Source organism: Dermacentor albipictus, chromosome 1 (genome assembly GCF_038994185.2).
Source record: "Dermacentor albipictus isolate Rhodes 1998 colony chromosome 1, USDA_Dalb.pri_finalv2, whole genome shotgun sequence".
NCBI classification, from domain to species: domain Eukaryota; kingdom Metazoa; phylum Arthropoda; class Arachnida; order Ixodida; family Ixodidae; genus Dermacentor; species Dermacentor albipictus.
The window spans coordinates 9,486,982-9,506,759 of NC_091821.1; the positions used below are offsets into that span (position 1 = coordinate 9,486,982).

The following is a 19,778-nucleotide window of genomic DNA, read 5'->3' on the forward strand; positions in this document are numbered from 1 at the left end:
TGGCAAGAACCCCAGAATATGTTAATGAATTTTTTTATGCAAAAGTATACAATTGGTGCATTTCTGTGCCAACTGTGGATAGTTGGTTTTGTCTTTTAATACAAAGAGTACACGGTGGTCAGACTTTTTATATGTCATTATTAAAGAAAGAAAATGTTATAAATTCCAGACTGGAGCAAAATAGCTCTCAGGAAGCTTGTGAAGCACTGAGAAACCTTGCTGTACTAATGACATCGCTCACCACTTGTGGCTACTATGAGCTGAAGCCTAGCCAAGCCAGCACAGGTTCACTTTTCCAAATCCCTGGATTTACGTTACCACAGCCATCTGGCAAAGGTTCGTAGAGCTTGACCCCCCCCCTCCCCCAATCATGTTTGGTGCTAGAAAACAAGGAAAAAGAGGTCCTGCAACTTGACTTGCCCATCCATTTTCTGCTTCCGTTTCACTGATTATATAGTCTAATTTCATTATTTTGACATTGGTTATTATTTATATAGCCTAATTCATTATTTTGATGCACATGTGTATTTTGGCCAATGGATTTACTGGCTTGCAGTCTGTGCCAATCGCATGCCGATCCTGTGTGAATACGCTGGTAGCACAGCTGTGTATTAACAATAGTGCAAAACGCATTTGGAATGTAGCTATGTTCACATGCCATGTACTGCCATGCCATGCTATCAGCAAGCCACCAAAATTTACAGGAGACCCTTTTTTTCACCTGTCATAGGCACCATGCTTGCATTTCTGTTGTGTAAACCCGATCATAATTTTTTTTTTTTTCGCTGATATCGGCAAGATTTTATAACAAATATAGGATGCAAACATTGTTTGACTGTGTACCACCAGGAAATGCTTGACTGGTAGCACATGTGGCATTGTGCATGCCGTATAGTATACAGCATAATGTTGCTTCTATTTTTGTGAGCTAGTATGGGACAGTTAGTTTCCTGTGAAGTGATAATGTGAGTAAAGTGACTTGTGTATAACATGTTGTGCATGAATTTTTCCAAATGAATACCTGTTGAAATTACTCAGTTTAAACATATGCAACATGCATGCTGATTGCCAGTGAATTTTCCCATGCTTCTGCAGGTGCAGAAATACTAATGTTACAGTTTGCACGGTAGTTGTGCAGTATTGGTCAACTCAGATTGGTGTTTTAGAGCATCAGGCAGTCTGTAGAGTCATCATTATTTAGCAATGTTAGAATCGAACAACCAGAGCTAGAACCTGACAGCCCTTGCAAGGAATGAAGAATAAAACTCGACATTAACAAAGATGATAATAGAAGCTATTTCTTGGTCTTTTGGGCAATTCTTCAATTATTCTGAAACTGTGTTGCAAGGTCAATAGTTTACGATGCATTGCAAAGAAAAAGGTTTGTTATTATTATTGCTTGGCTGCTTAGGTTGGCATTAAATGGTGCAGTGTTGTTGAATACTATCAAATCTCAAACACTTCAAAAAAGAAAGAGTCGGTGCTTTCCAGGCCCATATGTGAACACTAAACAACGCATCACCACTCTAGTGGGGATGCAGCCATATGGTGGCATAGCTGCGTTCTGTGTAATTTCAACAAATTGCAATTTTTATTCTGCTATTTTTACTATTACCAATGTATACATGTTTGTGAAATTTGTGAAAAAAATTTTACACATGGCTTACACATTTACAGGGACAAGCGTCAGAAATATTCAAGCATTCCAAGTGCTTCAGACTGTTTTTCCAAAAGTGAGTTTAGAGCATGCTTATTTACTTGTATAGTGCTTGCAGTGTCTGTGAAGTTTGAAGGAGAGAGAGCTGTAGTTAAGTGAATTTACTCTGAACTCTGGCAGCAAGTCATTGACTACTCCTCTCTTAGCATGTTAAGAGCCTGCTGGAGAATGTTGGTAAATACTGCATATTCAGCTCAGTGGAGGCAGTAATACAGTCCTCCAAGTATGAAAAGATTCTGCTCTAATACTTAAATTTGACATATTACATGTTGATAAGCAACATACCTTATGCAGTCGACAATAAATTTTTAATACATGCCCAATAATTCGGACGCCTTCGCGGCTCCGCCACAAAACCCATAGAGCTAATATATAAGGATGTCTGAAATTTCAGACACTGAAACCCTTTTCCATCCGACTTTAGGACTTTTGCCACGAATGTAGTTTTGAAATGGCATTATTCGAAGCCACCACCGCCGTCATTTTGATTACCTTGCAGTGTCAAACCAGCGCTCTCGTACATCGAGGCAGCTGTAGGCACTGCAGCAATGCTAGGCCTAGCTGCTTCGACATCGTTACCAAGCTTCCTGCTCTATGGGGTCATGCTTTGCAGTGAAAAAATTCACCGCTGTCAGCAATGGCGCCGACTCTGCCTTTGTATGGCTTTGAAGAAAAATGGCAGAAGTCAAGCATTGCATTATGGAGGACCCCAAAGGTCACCTTCGCCGCAATAGAAAGGTGTTACACGGTGAAGCATACAAAGACTGAAAAGGGGCTATGTCTTACACAGTGCGAGCACCGATACACCTAATAAGTATACTGGCAGGCCTTCAGAGCTATTTCGGATGTGCGTGTGACGATTTGAGCCTTTGGGGGCAGTAAGGGGCATGTATTCCTTTTTTTTTTTTTTCGCACTGCCGCATTCTTTCTATGTGGCAGTCTGAGGGGGAGTCTGAAAAATCAGACTTTGGCTGTACCACTACAATTGCTACTATTTATAGAAGTGCTGGTCTGCGTAAACTCACATATAGAGGAGTTTTTAGCTAACATATAGTTATGTTTCTTATATGAAGACGTTATTATAGCGGCATTTGGACACAATTTGCCATGTTCATTGTTGTTCATCCAAGCATTATGCACTAAGTGTACTCCTAATACTATCTTTTATGTGAGTGGTTGTAATTGAAATAAGGACGAGTCTACTTAGTATACTTTGAGTTTCTAAAGTTGGAATGCACCATAAGTGACAATGCCTAGTACTACTGTACACATATGCATACAACATGACCTCCACTTTCGGTGATATGAATAGTCTTCTTTTTCATGTCCGAAGCCACACTGCTCTTGACGTGCATTTTGAACAAGTCACATAAGAAGTGCTGTACTTAGTTATCTGTGGTGCTCTTTAGGAATTAAGGCTTTGTACCATTATTATGGAGTCAACAGCTACATAAAAAAAGCAAAAGAAAGTTGTAGAAATTTTCCATGTCATTAGTCCTTTAAGCACTTCAATGATGTGAGGGAACATTCGCTCATTTGCTGTGCAGCCAAAAATGTGGGTCTGTGAAAAAGGCAGCCATTGTGAAAGAGCTGTATGCAATACTGTTGAATTTTTGACTTTGTAAGGAATGCATGCTCAGTCATTGGCGGGATTGTTCAGTTCCAGTAAGTAAGACTTGTCCAAGGGCTGAACCTGATTTGTTTATGACAGTAATAAGTTTATTTGCAACTGAGAAATAGCTGTTATCACTTATCAGCTCACTTCAGCTTACTTTAGTGTAGCAGGGGTGAAAAATTGTTCCTCTAGTTGCAGCAACTGTGGCTGAATTACTGGCACAATAATGGCAACAGTAATCTCCAGCTGCATTATAACTTATAGACCAGTACCGTTACACTTATGAATCTGGACATCACAAAAATACTTTCTCAAGCACCTATATGAAGTGCGGGGAGACAAAAAAGAAAAGAAAGCTTTAGCTTTGGTCCCCCTTTCGTTGTCCGTCACTCTTACGTGTTTTGCTTTATAAGAACTAAAACTTCATTCTTATGCACAAGAAAACTACATGGCATGCGATGAATTGTAAGCGAAAAAATGCATATTTAATGGAAAACAACAGAATTATACTGCTTAAAGGCAGAGCACCCTGGGCAACACTGGTTCTAAAATTTTTGTTATTTTCTACAGGCCCAGACAGTGCATTTGTCATCCCTGCTTCTTGATGCCATCAGCACCATCTACCATTCAGACAAAGCAAATTATTTCATTCTCGAGTCCAGCCATCCCTTGTCACACTTTTCAGAGAAGATCCATCTTAAAACTTCAGAAATTCAGGTTCGTTTCTTAGTATGTTCTTTTTTCTATTTTTTTTTTCTATGAAGTGTGCTAGGTCTACCAGTTGATGCCTCTTTTTACTTGTTACAGGAAAAGTTCTTTAAGCTTCTGGAGTTCATTGTCATGGATCTAAAATTTGTTCCATGCAAAGAACTAATCAGCCTTAGCATCCTTCTGAAAACCAACAGGTATTGTGTTCATTGTAATATAGCACGAAATGCATGTCAGAGTTTTAAAGGTGTGTTAGACATCTTAAAGGAATACCTGATAGAGGTGTGATGTTTTATGTACAGGGTAATTTAGTTATTTGATCAGCTTGGACTCATGCAGCACGCATGAATTTGATGCTCAACCTTACGGTACAAAAATAATGTTTTAGCGAGCTTTAAGAAGTTGTCCTTGATAGGTCTCACTGGAGATCAATTACCCCCGGCGTCGCCAGGACTCGAAAAGAACTTGACAGTACGTAATAACTGGCAGAGATACTTAGGAAATCTTATGATGGTACTACATCTACTGTATAATCTCAGTGAGTGTGAAATTAAAGTCTTCTATAGGTATTGGAATACATTATCATCTTAAATTAACAGATAGAGCGTAAGTCTTGTGATTCAGTGCTTGTAGGTCTTGCATACCAAACCATGTTATAGCCTGTGACCATTTCCTAATGCCATGAGCTGCATTCTCACTAAACTGTGGACCTTTCTGGCCCTTGCAGCTCGGTGTCCTGTTCCATCATATGCCTGCACACGCTTGCAAACATCCTGCAATTTAATGCTGTATTCAAGGACGTTTATCGGGAAGTGGGGCTGCTGGAAGTGCTGGTCACGTGCCTGCATCGCTATGCAACTGTGCTCAAGGAGGCCTTTCCCGACGGTGCCGCAGAACCTGTTGGTAAGACCTGTAATGCTCGTGTATACACCAGAACACCGTGAATTCAAAGGGCGCCGCCATATTGATGAGCGCCGGTCGCGCCATCTATCCCAAGCGCCGCGAAGTAGCAGGCCTGGGCTGCCACGCCGGGAGATACGACCCGGCGTGAAAGCGAAACTTGGGCTTTTTAGCTGGGCGGAAGGCGTGTTTCACGTTTTTTCTAACCTGTCATTTTCGCTGTCTGGATTCAATCAAACTTCAACACCTCGTGCAAGTCCACAATGGACACACTGAGTGCTGTGCAGACTGCAGAAGCGAATACATCGGGTAGGTACGCTATTACGTTTGTACAAACCGCGCGCTATATGCTAGAACACCTGTGAGCTTTTTGGCACGTAACCTGTGAAGGAATTTACAGCACTGTGTTGGTGCCATATATTATTAAAGCACGCAGAACACTGTCATCTGCACTTTCAGTTTGGTCTTGTTTTTAATGGTCTCTACTGGGTTGGCCGCGCTTGGCAACCAACTGGCGAGGTCGTTTGACTGCCTGGTTATCAGACGCCTGTCCTTCACCACCTGCACACTGAAAACAAAATAGATGTTATAGTAAGAAGGGCTGTAGTTCTTTCCCATGCCATCACTTTTGCGAAGATATAAAGTCCTCTCAAAATGAAACAGAAAATACACCAGGCCAATTGTATCGTGCAACGACTTAAGAGTACAACATTCAGAACAAAAGCCTACAGCACTCGTACAAGCAGCATATGATGCTAAACCTGCACTCATTGGAAAATGAGGTACTACAGTAGTTATAATGTTCAACTACATGTGCAGTCAAAGCTCGTATAACAGGGCGAGCATGACAGATGCAGGTGTTGTACAGTTGCACAAACCATGACAGGGCACGTAAAATTACCATCCCTACTTAAAGCTGCATCATCAGAACCCCTTTGGTACAAGACAACAACCGCACCTGCATTCCAAGAAATTAGCCCCACCAACTGCAGCTACCTGGTACCAGACCTGTTTCGCTTGTGCGAGGCCATCGGATTGTTGGCGCTCCCTTAGAAAAGAAAACAGTAAAAAAAAAACTAGTGAGAACGATCAAAATTTTGTTACAAAATACAAGAATAATTAAGCACCTTATTTTCCTCGCCATATGAACGGAAATATTTTGCGCTTTGCCCCTCATAACAGCCCGCACGCAGTTTAGAGCTCAGGAGGCTCAAATGAATTCGTTACGAATGACACCTGCAACACCAGCTCGTAAACGTAGGTGCGCTGCAAGAACACCTTCGGCGACGAGTAGTCGTTGTTTACGTTTTTGTGGACGCATGCTACGTGACGAGCAGACTTCGGTTTACTTTCATTAGCAATAGCGCTCACCAGAAAGGCCTACAACTTGTCGTTCACGCTTAATGGTCATTCCGTGCACCAGCTGCAAGTATCGCTAACCGCAAACTCAACTGTTCCGCTTAACCGTCGGGAGCTCTGCCTGAATGAAAACACGAAAAGGCTTGCCTTTTTGTTATAGCCAAGGCGAAGCACCGGCGCGGAATTCTGCTCTATAGGCTTGTTGCCCAGAAAGTGCTCGGAGCAAACCTGCGTATTACGTTTGTAGGGCGCAAAGTTGAACGTGGCACCAAAATATACACAGATCGAATACTCACTCGTGCATTTTCACTGGGTTGGTAGTTCTTCCTATTCACTGCAGCTATCCACCGGTGGCGCAGCTTGGCATTCTTCGTTGCGGATGGAAATCGGCGCAGGCTGAAAACACCGCACCGGCACGATTCCCTACGTGTGTTGTGCTCTTCGCAAACAGCGCTAAGCAACCTGCTCCTTTTCCGCTGGTTGTTTTCCAAACACGACGCAATGATGCCCAGATGACTTCTTCTACTTTGGATCCGTGTGAACGGGCACATTTCCGCACTTTGGAGCCCTAGAGCTGGCGCTTGCCATGTCTATTGGTCGCCGGCGAACACACTTTGGCAGCCCAGTACAAAATAGCGCCGGTCGACCGGGCAACCCGGGTGCGAGAGTATGCGTTCGGTTAGTCTGGGTGCGAGACTAGCGTGTTCTGGTCTATAGGCAGTTCACTGATTGATAAAGACAAGTTTGTTGTGTTACATGTGCATCTGGTGTACATTGCAGTGCACTGCATTTAGGACTGCTTTGTAGGAGTGAGCGTATATGAAAGTGAATTCGAAGAATAAAAACCAAGGTGTATCAAATCAAATATTTTTGTTATTATTTTTCAAATATGAATACTATTAGTTTTGCAGAAATGCAATTCTTTTCACCAACCAGAGGTACGAGAAAAAAAAAAGAGCAGGTTTATTGTACAGCAAATAACATACAGGAAAATTACGCTTTCTGGTCAACAAAGTTCTCTAGTACAACACTTTTGTTTGGTAGCATCATAACCACAGTTATTTAATGTTGTCATGAAAAAATGATAGCTGCTCGACATGTTTGGGGAGTAGCAACCACCCTCCTGCATTTCACAATTCCTTTAGACATTGAAAAGAGCTGCTCACTGGACACACTAGTATCTGGTACCAGCCGGTATCTCTTCACAAGCTGAGCCAACAGTGGACATCATGCTTAAACCATCGCTCACTATGAAACTACTTTTTGACCCAAATTTCATGATGCACTTATCTTTCAACATGTGCTTCTTGCAGTGAAAATTGCTGCCAGTTGATAAGCTTATAAAGGTCTCTCAACAGGGCTGACATGGAAAGAGCCATTTCAGAAGCTTTCATTGTTGAAGAAATATCTGGTTTCCTTGGTGTTGAAATTTTCCTTGCTTTTTCTAAAGCCTGTTTTTTAATCCAGTTTACCATTGAGGAGTCCTTGGAGTACTCAACTACTTTAGAGCAAGAGTAAAAATATTGCCAAGCTTGCTACTTGGTCAAACTTGTAGTTTCAAAACCCTGTTTTTAGGCACTTAGCCAGATTAGTAGCAGAGCAAGATTTCCACCTGGTGGCTGGTGTTGTCCAGATGTATGAAGAGGCAGCGTGGGTACTTGACCTGATTACTTTGGGTAGCCATCATCACCAGCAGTGGCCCTTCTTATTTTTTATATGCTTCACTTCACGACCATTACGCTTCGCCTCATAACAAGACTGTACTGCGGCAAAGCTAACATAAAAAAGCCGACAAGGCAATTTTTGGAGGTTCATCTACTGCGGTTGCTTAGTGGCTATAATGCTAGGCTGCTAAGCACGAGGTCGCGGGGTTGAATCCCCGCCACGGCGGCCGCATTTCAATGGGGGCAAAATGCGAAAACACCCATGTACTTAAATTTAGGTGCGGCTTAAAGAACCCCGGCTGGTCTAAATATCCGGAGTCCCCTCACTACAGCGTGCCTCATAATCAGATCGTGGTTTTAGCACGTAAAATCCCATAATTTCATTTCATTTCATGTTTTGGAGGTTCGAATATTTCAAATGGTAGATGTGTTTTTCGAATTGAATACTAATATATTTGCACACCGCGACTACTTTGTCTCAATGAAATATCACATTTAATGGCTGCATTGCCACATCTTATGAAAATAAGTATATAATTGCCGCTGAATTTTTCTCAACGCGGAGGAGGCCGTAAAAATTTTTAAATTATTGGGCAGTCGGAAGAAACGAATTTCAATGACATAAAATATTTTTCATTTTGTTGAACTTGAGAGTGACCGACCAAAGATATGGTTTCATGCCATGTTGACGATATTTTCACTTTGGCGGTACGAAACGAAGCCTGTGAAGCCTTTGTGCCCACTCCGCAGTGGTGGCTGATGGTGTTGCCCACTGTGGGACGATGCTATCAGCTGACTGATCTCCATGCAGTTTGACTAGTGCAGCATCAAAACCCGTCAGATGTCACAAAGAAAGCTGAAAGTTGCATGAAATCAATGTGACAGTTGACAACCCATTCTTCACGCCTGCCATGCTTGCTGCAAATTTGCAACATTGCACACATGTCATGTCTGAGAATATTAGCAAGATCCGGTGCAGCATTTGAAATTTCGGTAGCCATTATGCATTGCTTCTGCAGTATGGGCTCTATGAACGAAAAAGTTGTAGTTTCACCCAATAGGCGAAGCATTGCTAACGATAGCAATGTAATAAGACAATTGAAGTTTCGTAGTTTTATCGTTTGTGTAAATTGCAGTAAACATTCGCTTACTAATTAACAAGTATAGTGACAAGCGTGTACAGGGAGACTATGAACGCCTGCTACCACAATGCTGGCGGGAAGAGCGCAGACGTAGGGGAGTGTACGCTTTGTCTTGCTTCGTCTCCAAAACTGTAGATTACATTACCTACAGCACTAAACTCACAGGAAAGCAGTGCATTAGCTCCATGATAGGGTGCGTAGGCAGCGTGTGCACCCGGTTGTGCCTGCCGGGCTAGAGGAGAGGAGACATGCTCGCCCCCTTTCCTAGCATGTGTTTGATCGCGTTGCTACCACCGCTTCCCACCACTTTCACAGGTGCATGCGTGAAGCCACTATTCTTCTCGGTTCATTCTGCACACTTTCCCTTGCATCTACAGCACTTGTCACACGAGGCTCGATAGGATTTTATCACACTTGGATTTTATACGAAACATGGCGAGAGGGTGGGTCTTGCGTTTAGTACTAGTACTACTGCTTATGTTTATCAGACGCTGCTCTGCTCGGCGACGGTTCTCTGTCGCACAGCACACAATTTGAGAGGTGCATTCGCAAGCAACCGAATTGAGTTCAACCATTTGACCATTTGCGCCCGTGGCAGTTTCCATTTATTGCCTCGGTATTCCTTTGCAACCAGTGAAATTTCGTTATGTTGAAATTGAATATAAACACACTTCGTTATAATATTGGGGTTCAAATACATGATGTTCTGTGAACACAGAGTTATAAAAGGTTAAATACTTTGTTACACATTGACAATTTTATTATATTGAAGTTCATTATATGAAGGTTTAACTGTAGTTTACATGTAAATGAAATGCTTGTTTTATTTCATTCTGGGTATTCGTGTTAAGAAAAGGAAAAAAATGCTGCTGCTTGTTTTTAGCACATGAATAATAAAAGGAAGGGTAATGTTATGCATAAAAGTTGCTTTAGATAGATTCTTATGCCATGTGTATCGGCATGCTAATTTTACTATGAATTAGTGGTATTAAAATGTGTTTTTCGTGCACTTAATTTCCTGAAGCTAGGCTTTGAAGACTGCATTCTGCTTTGTTATAGGTGTGTGATCATTTAGTTAAATAGCTGAGTGTTGCTTAGAACACACAATCTGGATAAAGTTATTGTTGGTGCGTGATAGGAGGGGAACATAAATTGTATAACATCGGTCCCATAATATTTTTTTTTTTCCTGAAAGGGCCTGCATTCGGATTGTGTGAGTCTGTAAGTAATGAGAGTTCTACCAGCTATAAGTAGATATGAGCTTCGAGGAAATGTGAGATACACCAGATTAGTAAGTATGAGTAAAGGGATGTTCTAGAGAGAACTTGTTACTTCAGCAGTAATGGACCATGTAAAACATTAGTATGTTTCACAGCCAAATGCAGAAATATATGTGAGATGAATGGTGTGTGAGCTTTTACTGCCATATTCTCACTTGTAGGGCTACAAGTGCATATGTTGTGCAATGAGGCACCTTTCTTTTTTTTTGTGTGTGTGTGTGTGTGTGGTGATACCTTTTATATAAACATATTAGATGCGTGTAATCAGTATCCTCTTGCTTGTTGCACATTTCAGCAAAGGTTCCTATTCCTGATGAACAGCAGCAAATGGGCTCTCTTGTTATGGAAACTCTCACTGTTCTCTTGAATGGCAATTCAAACAATGCAAGTGAGTAACCCCATGTTCTTAAACATTGAGTGACACAAAATTTACATTGTTAGTAGAATCTTACATAGTTACACTGAAGGGAAGTATAGTACATGTTTTACTGTGAAGATAAACAGTTTCCCAACCCCTTCAGTTGCTTTTTTTTCCTTTTTTTGTTAAATCTATGTAAAGGATACAGGCTCTGAAAATTGTAAATTGTGGCATACATTTGCAGCCATCTTAACCCACTATGACCTATGATGAAACTGTGGGCGTGATTTTGATCAAAATTTGCGAATAATGAAAGCATAAAACAAATATCAGGTTTTCAAAAAATCATCAAGAAATATTTATTGGTTGCCAAGTAACAATGGTGTACTACATCTAGTAAACTGGGTGCATAGAGTTTGTGGGAGATATTGGGTTCTCCTCCGTGCGCTTGGGACAAAGGAACGACAACACAGTAGTGCAAACAATCACAAGGGCATTTATTGCACCTTTCTTAGATCAACGCCTGCTAGCCGAGTTGCTATCCACAAAACATGCCGATGGGCGCGCGACAAATCTAGAAGTCCGACTCACCGCGTCCTCGCGAGCAAATATGTTCGCCCCATGCTGGATCCCAACGCCTGGTCGTTCGCGTGTTCGGTCACGTCAACGGTGGCGCGTTCGAAGGCGGCCACGCGAGACGGTCTCGCAGAAGCATGGGTCGCCGGGCGCACGCGGGACGTCCTCGCCGCGCGCCGACCCGCCGGGGAAGAGGGTTGCTGCACGTGCGGCACCGCACGTCCGTCCCGCTTACTGTCTCGAACCCAAGAGGGTGAGCGCCTTCCTTTCGGCGCCCAAGTAACCTCGCGGCGTTAGCAGCGCAACACTCGCGCCATCTCTCGCACTGCGCTTCAACCACTTCGACTGCACGGGCGTCACGCAGGCCACGCGGCGAAGCGGGAGTACAGGAGACGCGCTATGCGGGAAAAACGTCAGGGGAGGCGCAAGGGTCGCGCATCCCCACAAGTTTCAATGGCCAAGGCACTTGTCACTGCACTTTTACCTCCTTCTATGAAATATTTGGAAGCACCCTTTTTCAAACCACAAAGTGGCCGTGCCTTCTCACATCTCCATGTTGCTCGGGCGTGACAAGATCATCGTAGCTGCTTTCCGGTTTTTTGAAGTAGCAACCGACCGTGACGATCCGCCTGAGCGTCCAAATACACTTACAGTGACATCCAGCAAGCACGGCGAGGACAACGCCGACATCGCGAGTGCCGCTAGGTGTGTCTTCAATAATTATATTGCGATGAAACCATTTTGGAAGAATATTGTTGCAGACATTGCTAACCTAAAATAACTGCAGACGTCGTTCATGGCGAGAGCATCGTTGTCATCGCCTTCCGCCTCATTTGTATCTTCAGCTGGTTCTGGTGACACAGTCACAATATCAATGTCTTCTATGTTTGCTGCACTCTGAGCTGCATCTAGAGCATTGTGCAAGCGACAAAATGACTTTCTTCCGAAGATAACCTCCATATTCATGCTGGAACACAACTGAACATGAAAGCGCAGATTTGTGACTGCTAACGCCCAGTGTACTATAAGTACACGAAACTTTGAATGTGTGTTCCATTCTTTGAAATAAAGCAGTAGATATGACCGTTTGTTTCTAACACTCTTAACATATGTACCAAACACCATATAAAGCAGGCGAGCAGTAACATCTGAAAAGCGAGTACTCACCCTAATTTTGTAGTGTCGTTGAGCGGAAATACGGGTGGGAAGAAACGGAGTGAACAGGATTGATGCTAACTCCGTTTCTTCCCACCCGTATTTCCGCTCAACAATACTACATGATGCACCAAGTGGCCCAACAGTCTACGCTTCACCCCAATTTGTTGTGAGTCCACAGTTTTGCTAAAATTAGCACGAAATTATTACATATGGATGAAACAGTAGATTCTGCCTTGTATTAAGGTTTGTGTGTGTGTACCCTCTGGGTAGAAGAAATGGAAATAGCTAATAGGAAATATTCAGCTGTTCAAGAGGTAGGGATGCAAAATCAAGTGTACTAGTTCTAGTACAGTGGGCACTAATGGGTTAAATTAAGGTTGTATTTGCAAGAAGTTTCAATGTCACTCTACAATTAAGGGTTGCTATTTTTTAGCGATGCCTTTTTCGATGCTGATGCCTTTTTGCGCTTTCTGCATTGTGTGTGTTCAAATGCAATCACTCACAAACACGAAAACCGTGAGAAGGCATTAGCATCGAAAAAGGCATTGCTACAAAATAGCAGCCCAGATCTTTCGCCAAAGTCCTGTTGCGAGACTCCAGTGGCTGTGATGCTCTGCTGCTGAGCGTGAAGTCATGGGTTTGATTCCTGGCTACAGTGGCCGCATTTCAGTGTGGGTGAAATGCAAAAGCACTTGTGCACTCAGATTTAGGTGCACATTAAAGGCGCCCTGAACCACTTTTTGTTGAAGTGGGAAAGGCATTTGAAGTAAAAATAGGCTATTTCAGAAGCGCTTTGCTGCAAAAAGTACTTCAATGCGTTCAGCAGAAGCGGAGTTATTGGCGAGCAAACACGGCCTCCACTGTGCTCCCGCTCTTTCTTGAATGCCTTGTACTGCGAAAGCTATGGCGCAGTGGGGTGTGCCCAAATTGGTTCGCCTTCTAAATGTCATGTGGCGCGTAGTTAAGATTTTATTTTGGATGTTAACGTAGGCGCCACGACTTCTGCCTTTGGTGCTTACGATGCGCTAAACATAAGCCAAACGTGGTTGTCCCAAGCGAGACACAGTGCACTTAACCAGGGTACTCGTGGCGGCTGCGGTATCCACGCCATGTAGCTGGCTGCAGCTTGATGTCAGCTATCGGCTAATAGCAGCTGCCTTAAGGAATGATGAAATAATGCATCCAATGATGAAATAGTTCGTCTATAAGAGAGTGAGGACATGGCCTCCTGTTGAAAAGAGAGTGTTTGAGAGAAAGATGACTTCGCAATCTGCTTGCGAGCTCCACGCACCGCATTCGACAGCAAAACTTGGCTGAGATGTTCACAGCAGCATGTGCTACCCTCAGACTATGTTATTTCACCAAGCCCGAGGGGTGGTTCAGGGCCCCTTTAAAGAAGCTTCAGGTGGTCAAAATAAATCCGGAGCACACCACTAGAACATCACTGTTAAATGCTAAACCCCAAAATGAATCAATCAGAAAGGTAATCAGTATTAGTAGGGCTCAAAAATGTTACGAGTGAGTGGCACTACCTGTCACAGTTTCTTGAGCTTTTGAGCAATGAAAATTAAACAAGGCTGCCCTTTTCCCCAGTACTACATGATTCGATACTAACAGGTCCAGTCATGCATGCAGTGGCTGTGGTGTACTTTAAAAAGAAAAACAAAAAAACTGTGATGCATGTAAAATTTCTGATATCAATTTTGTTGGCTTTCTGCAGAATGGGACTAATGTTGCTGTTTACGCCTTCTCAGTGCACTGTGCTTGACCTCATATTTATTTAGTTTATTTTTAAAATGGATTACATTGTCAGATAAATTTTGCATATTGTCTTTGTAATTAAGTTGAGCAGTTACTCTCTCCAGCACTGCTAGTATGCACCAGGTGCTGATAACTCTCATTGAGACCTACAGTCTGCAGTACAAATGCCGCAGTGGACAAAATGACTGGGTGTACTGGCTGCAAAGCTCAGAGGGTGCGAACTCAAAGTGCCTCACAGTTTTCCTGTTCACGTCATTGTCGACACCGACATCGACTTTAAGGGGTATTGTTACAAAAATTTTGCATTATGCTTTTTTTGCTTTATTACAAAGCCGCCAACCCTGTGGCGAAACTACAGTGCCGTGCCTGGATTACCTGAATGCGTAAAAGATCACTGCTGTCCTCTTGTGACCATTTCAAAGTGTGCACCAAATGAAGCGCTGTTTCTGGACATATTGTTTACTTACAAGGGCACCTCTGCACGTTACGTAAATCTTAGGTAGTGGCCATATGGTATCACAAACCACTGATACATGTGCCAGTCAGCCTGGTCAAGTGGTTGCAAGTCACACAATGTACCAGCCGTGGTTGCTCAGTGGCTGTGCTGTTGGGCTGCTGAGCAACGAGGTCGCGGGATCAAATCCCGGCCACGGCGGTCGCATTTCGATGGGGGTGAAATGCGAAAACACCCGTGTGCTTAGATTTAGGTGCACGTTAAAGAAGCTCAGGTGGTCCAAATTTCCAGAGTCCTCCTCTACGGTGTGCCTCATAATTAGAAAGTAGTTTTGGCATGTAAAACCTTATAATTAAATTTTTTAATTTTTTCACACAATGACTGTGTTGCCAAAAGCTTGATGCTCACCACATATACCGTTCTTCCCTCTTTCACTCTGTGCTTCTCTGCATTTAACTCGGTGTACAGTGAAACCTCTTTAAACTGTAGTCGGCCAGAGCTTGGAAAACGTACATACTAAACGGTAGTACTGCTTAACCGAAATAACATGAGATTGCCCACTTACCTGTCAAAAACGGAACTCAGAGAGAGTGCGAAGAAAGGGGAAAAAGACATGCAGTATTTATTCACTTCACGTGACAAGAGTGTTACTTTCATTTGATGCCTCGGCGGCCTAGTAGCGACGACAGCGGCCTCAAACTTACTGAAGCTGCGAGCTAACTTTTCAGCCAGCCCCCTCTTCTCGGCAAACACTCGCATGGCAGATCCCTTGTTGGCATTGCATGTTCTCCGTGTACGCGGGCTCGGCGGCCTAGTAGCGACGACAGCGGCCTCAAACTTACTGAAGCTGCAAGCTAGCTTTTCAGCCAGCCCCCTCTTCTCGGCAAACACTTGAATGGCAGCTCCCTAGTTGGCGTTGGATGTTCTCCGTGTGCGCGGGTGGTAGCGCTGCAAAAGTCGCGGGGCGCCTCTTTCATTGCGGGGTGCTGTTCTCATCGCAACGATTGCATTCATGAGGCTGACGTAACATGCAGTTTCTGCCACTGTCTGGCCTGAATTGGCCTTGCTGTCGCTTTCCGTGTCGTCTTCATCACTGTTGCTAGTCGACACTTCGGCAATAACAGAGGCAACGATGGCAAAGAATCGAACCTCGTAACCGACATCTCTTCGCGATCGCAGCAGCGCTGCTGAGCAACTGCTTTGCGTTCCAAATGCCACACACCGTAGTCAACAGCAGATCCCTGTCACGTGCCAGTGCTGACTTCTTCGTGTCACATTCGATAGCACAAACGATGTCTAATTTTTCTTCTATGCTGCGCACCTGGCGTCTTTTTTATTTGTGCTTCGGCATGACGGGATTCCTTGTTTGCATGATGCTACAACGCTCTCTGACACGGTGCTGAAATTATGTTGATGTGGCTTCACGCACAAATGCACAGGGCGCTTGAAGGCCGTTCTGATCTCTGAGGCTTGTTGTTCTGCCGGGCCGCTCGATGGATACGACGCACCGCCGTGTTTGCGCGCCGTAAAAAGGAAACACTACGTGTTAACCAATACGTACGCAATAAGCTGGTACGGTTTATGCGGATATAAAACACTTTATGTTTACTGACTGCCAAGTCGGGATTTGACTTTACTACTTTTAAAACGAAACTATCTTTAAGCGGGTATGGTTTAATGAGGTTTTACTGTAATAATCTTAGTGCTCTGCTGTCACTTCTCTCAGAACATGCCGTGCCATTCGTCTTTTTCACCTTCTGTATCCTATTATCTTATCATCTAAAGCTTTCAGCAAGATGATCGCAGTGAGGCTTCGACTACTTCACCAACTCACGCATCAGTGATACCACTCACATATCAGTGATACCCCCCCAACCCCCAATTTTCATGACATACAGAAGAGCCTTTGTAAACACCCTTATGCCAAGAAATCTAGCACACTTTTCGAATTTTCCCCATTAAAAGATGTTATAATTAGAAACTGGAACTTCAAGCAAAATGCTCGTTTTTCCTTATGTCCTAATTGTGCCTATTCAACATTATAGCACAAATATGTGTCTAAAAACATTTAAAGGCATCTTTATCATGCCTGTATAAATGCCTAGTTATATGTTGGTGCCTATATTACATTTTCAAAGCCTTAACATGCCTTTTTCCATGTTTTGTCTTAGCCTCACTTTGTTTATGATGTTATAACCGCAACTTAGCTGAAGGCAGCCGATTATTACGAAAAACACTCCTGGTGTAAACGCAGCTATTAACAGCATTGCAGAAGACACTATGATGCACTTGAAAGGGACTTAGTGTACTTGTGTACTCACTTCACGTTTTTAGCCAAGATCATAGAGAAACTTGAATGCTTGGGCACAACTCTTACCCAGAATATGCGACTCATTTTGGACAGTCAGGAAATGTTAGCCACCATCCCCAATAGACCTGTATCTGTAGAGTTAGATCAAAACATCAATCTGTATTGGCAGAGATCCCGGATTTTTGATACTAAAAGCACTGTCACAGGTTCTGACTGGCAATATTATTTTGAAAAGGAAGGCAATCACGAACAGCTAGTGTGGGAACTTCAAGGTGGCATTGCCACTCTTCTTTCTTTCTTTTTTTGCCTTTTCTGACCTGCCAAATCTTTGCATGCTGTAAAGCTAAATTTTTCAGTGTCCCATCAGTGTAATCTTGTTTAAGCGTTCCTCTTTACTTTCCCTTCAAATTGCTACTCTGCGCACAGATGCATTGTGTTTTGTAAGCACGACTATTTGTCTACAGGCGTGTTCCGAGAATGTGGGGGCGCCCGGTGTGCGCACAACCTGGTGCCATACCGTTTGTGTCGACAGCAAGCGCTGGCTGTGGTGCAGCAGCTGGTATTGAGCAATGGTGGGGACGATGACATGGGCACCTTGCTGGGGCTCATGCACACGGCACCACCCCTGGCACTTGACCTCAAGAACCACATCCTCAAGGTGCTTTTTCTACAGAGTCTTTAGCTAATCGAAACAGATTTGTAAAATGCAGCCATATATGACTACACACACTAGCTGCCTAACTGCCTCACCAATTGTATGGTTGCAATAAGTTTTTCAATTGTTTTTGGTGGAAATAATATGGAAAACTGAAAGAAGGAAAATAATATAAAATTGCTACTCATTTTTATTTCTGCTTAGTTTATTGCTTAGGGTTTACTAAAAAATTCTAAAATTAACTGAGCTAGGAAGTGTTAATGCACTGAAAATTTCACTGTAAAGTCGAGGCTGCTGCTACAGTCAACATCCGATTTTTTGAACTCCCTAGGGTTCGCGAAGATGGCAGGAAAATCGGGCTGTCCAAAAAAAAAAAATGCATGGAAAAAACCCAAATGTTTTCGAAAACAAAAACGTCCTCAAGGGCTCAAATCACCACAGCCTTATCCAAAATAGCTTTAAAGGTCTGTGAGCACAATTATTAGGCATATCGGTGCTCGTACTGTAACAGGTGACGGCGAGTACATGCATGTATAATTAAGGAACACATTTTAAGTCCCATGACAGTGGGCCCTTTGCACTCTTGGTATGCTTCACCGCAATACGTTGCGTATGCTTGAACGCGCAACATTGCTGTATTGCGGCGAAGCTGACTTTCGGGAATCGGAATTATGCAATGACTTTGGCCCTTGCCGTGCTTTCTGCACTTTTATGCGATCAGCAAGGATGACAAAGGTCGAATTTGTGCCATTGCCAACAGCGACGAATCCTTCAAATGTAAAACACAGCACCAAACAGCAGGAAGCTTGATAGCAAAAGTCAAAGCAGCTAGGCCTAACGACAGCACAAGACTACTATGGCTGCCAGCAGATAGGCATGCTAGAGTGCGTGTGTGAGGCTGGAAGATAATCAAATTGGCGGTGGTGGTGACTTCAATTGAAGCCATTTCGGACCTGTGGTCACAGCAAAAAGTCTGAGAAATCGGGCGGCGATGCGTTTCAGCATCCGAAAATTTCAGACGTCCTTACACATTGGCTCTACGGGGTACGTGGCAGTGCCATGAAGGCCCCTGACTTATCAGGCACATTCGAAAAATTGGTCGTTGACTTCACAGGGCAAAGTTGTTTCGTCCTTTCAAACATTTTTAACTCAACTTGTGAGGTGAAAGGGTCACTATAAGCGAAATGCCTTTCATGGGTTTCTTACATGATTTGTTAGTTAATAAGAAACTATAATTTAAGGCGGAAAGTTCACAATTAAGTAGGGCCGTATACGTGGGCTCAACTGTGTTGAATTTATCATACTGTAGTTCATGGCTGGAATGTATACCAGTGAAAAAACAATGTCTGCTTTGTCAAACACAACAGTTGATATAAATAGGACAACAGATGACAGTTGGCAACAGTTATGTTGGGACTATTAATTGATTTTTTTCATGATGTCTTATGCAGTCGCTCCTCTTTGTGCTTCGGGAGAGCCATCGAACTCGAACTGTCTTTCGGAAAGTGGGTGGCTTTGTCTACGTTATGTCGGTCCTTGTTTCTATGGAAGGATGCCTGGCTGATCCTCCAAGGGAGCCATGGAATACAGGTGAGAAACTTGTCGACAGAGAGAAACCACAATCTGGTTTTTTACTGGTTTTAGAACTAAAACCAGTAACCAGATTGTGAAAAGAACCACGCGAAGTTTGTAGATTGCGGCGTTGGTGTGGTTTATAAGATTCCTTTGTCATGTGGCAAAGTGTATGTAGGGCAGTCAGGCCGCTGTGTTAACGAGTGCCTTAGAGAACATGAGTGATCAATACCAACAGGCACAGGTTCCCATTTGGCTCAGCATTGTAAAATATGCAAGTGCAAACCCTTGTTTCGTGATACCACGATTTTGAAAAAGAGCCGTGACACCACCGCCCGAGAGTTATCGGAAGCATTTTTCATTCAGTCATTGGGGTCACAGTGCACTAGTGTGCCTTCCTTAAACCTTGTACAGCGCTGAATTTGGTTTTTTGGATTCTGTCACATGAGTGCGCTCTTGGGATCGGATGTTGGTGGCTCAACCGCATGGTGCTCACTGCGCATGTTCCTCTAGTTTGAGCTGTCTATAAAGGAGTGACGCAATAAAAT

At 43.3% G+C, this 19,778-nt stretch overlaps 1 protein-coding gene across 1 annotated transcript in view; it reads left to right on the plus strand.

Annotated features, from left to right (window-relative positions):
* Nucleotides 1–19,778, plus strand: part of bchs (WD repeat and FYVE domain containing 3 bchs) — a 244,799-nt gene that overhangs the window by 27,489 nt on the left and 197,532 nt on the right. The window contains exons 7-14 of the mRNA XM_070538948.1: nucleotides 170–336; nucleotides 1,678–1,733; nucleotides 3,903–4,049; nucleotides 4,140–4,237; nucleotides 4,768–4,943; nucleotides 10,681–10,773; nucleotides 17,468–17,661; nucleotides 19,110–19,248. Of these exons, the coding sequence (XP_070395049.1) occupies nucleotides 170–336; nucleotides 1,678–1,733; nucleotides 3,903–4,049; nucleotides 4,140–4,237; nucleotides 4,768–4,943; nucleotides 10,681–10,773; nucleotides 17,468–17,661; nucleotides 19,110–19,248 (1,070 nt within the window). The remainder of the gene's footprint in view (nucleotides 1–169; nucleotides 337–1,677; nucleotides 1,734–3,902; nucleotides 4,050–4,139; nucleotides 4,238–4,767; nucleotides 4,944–10,680; nucleotides 10,774–17,467; nucleotides 17,662–19,109; nucleotides 19,249–19,778) is intronic.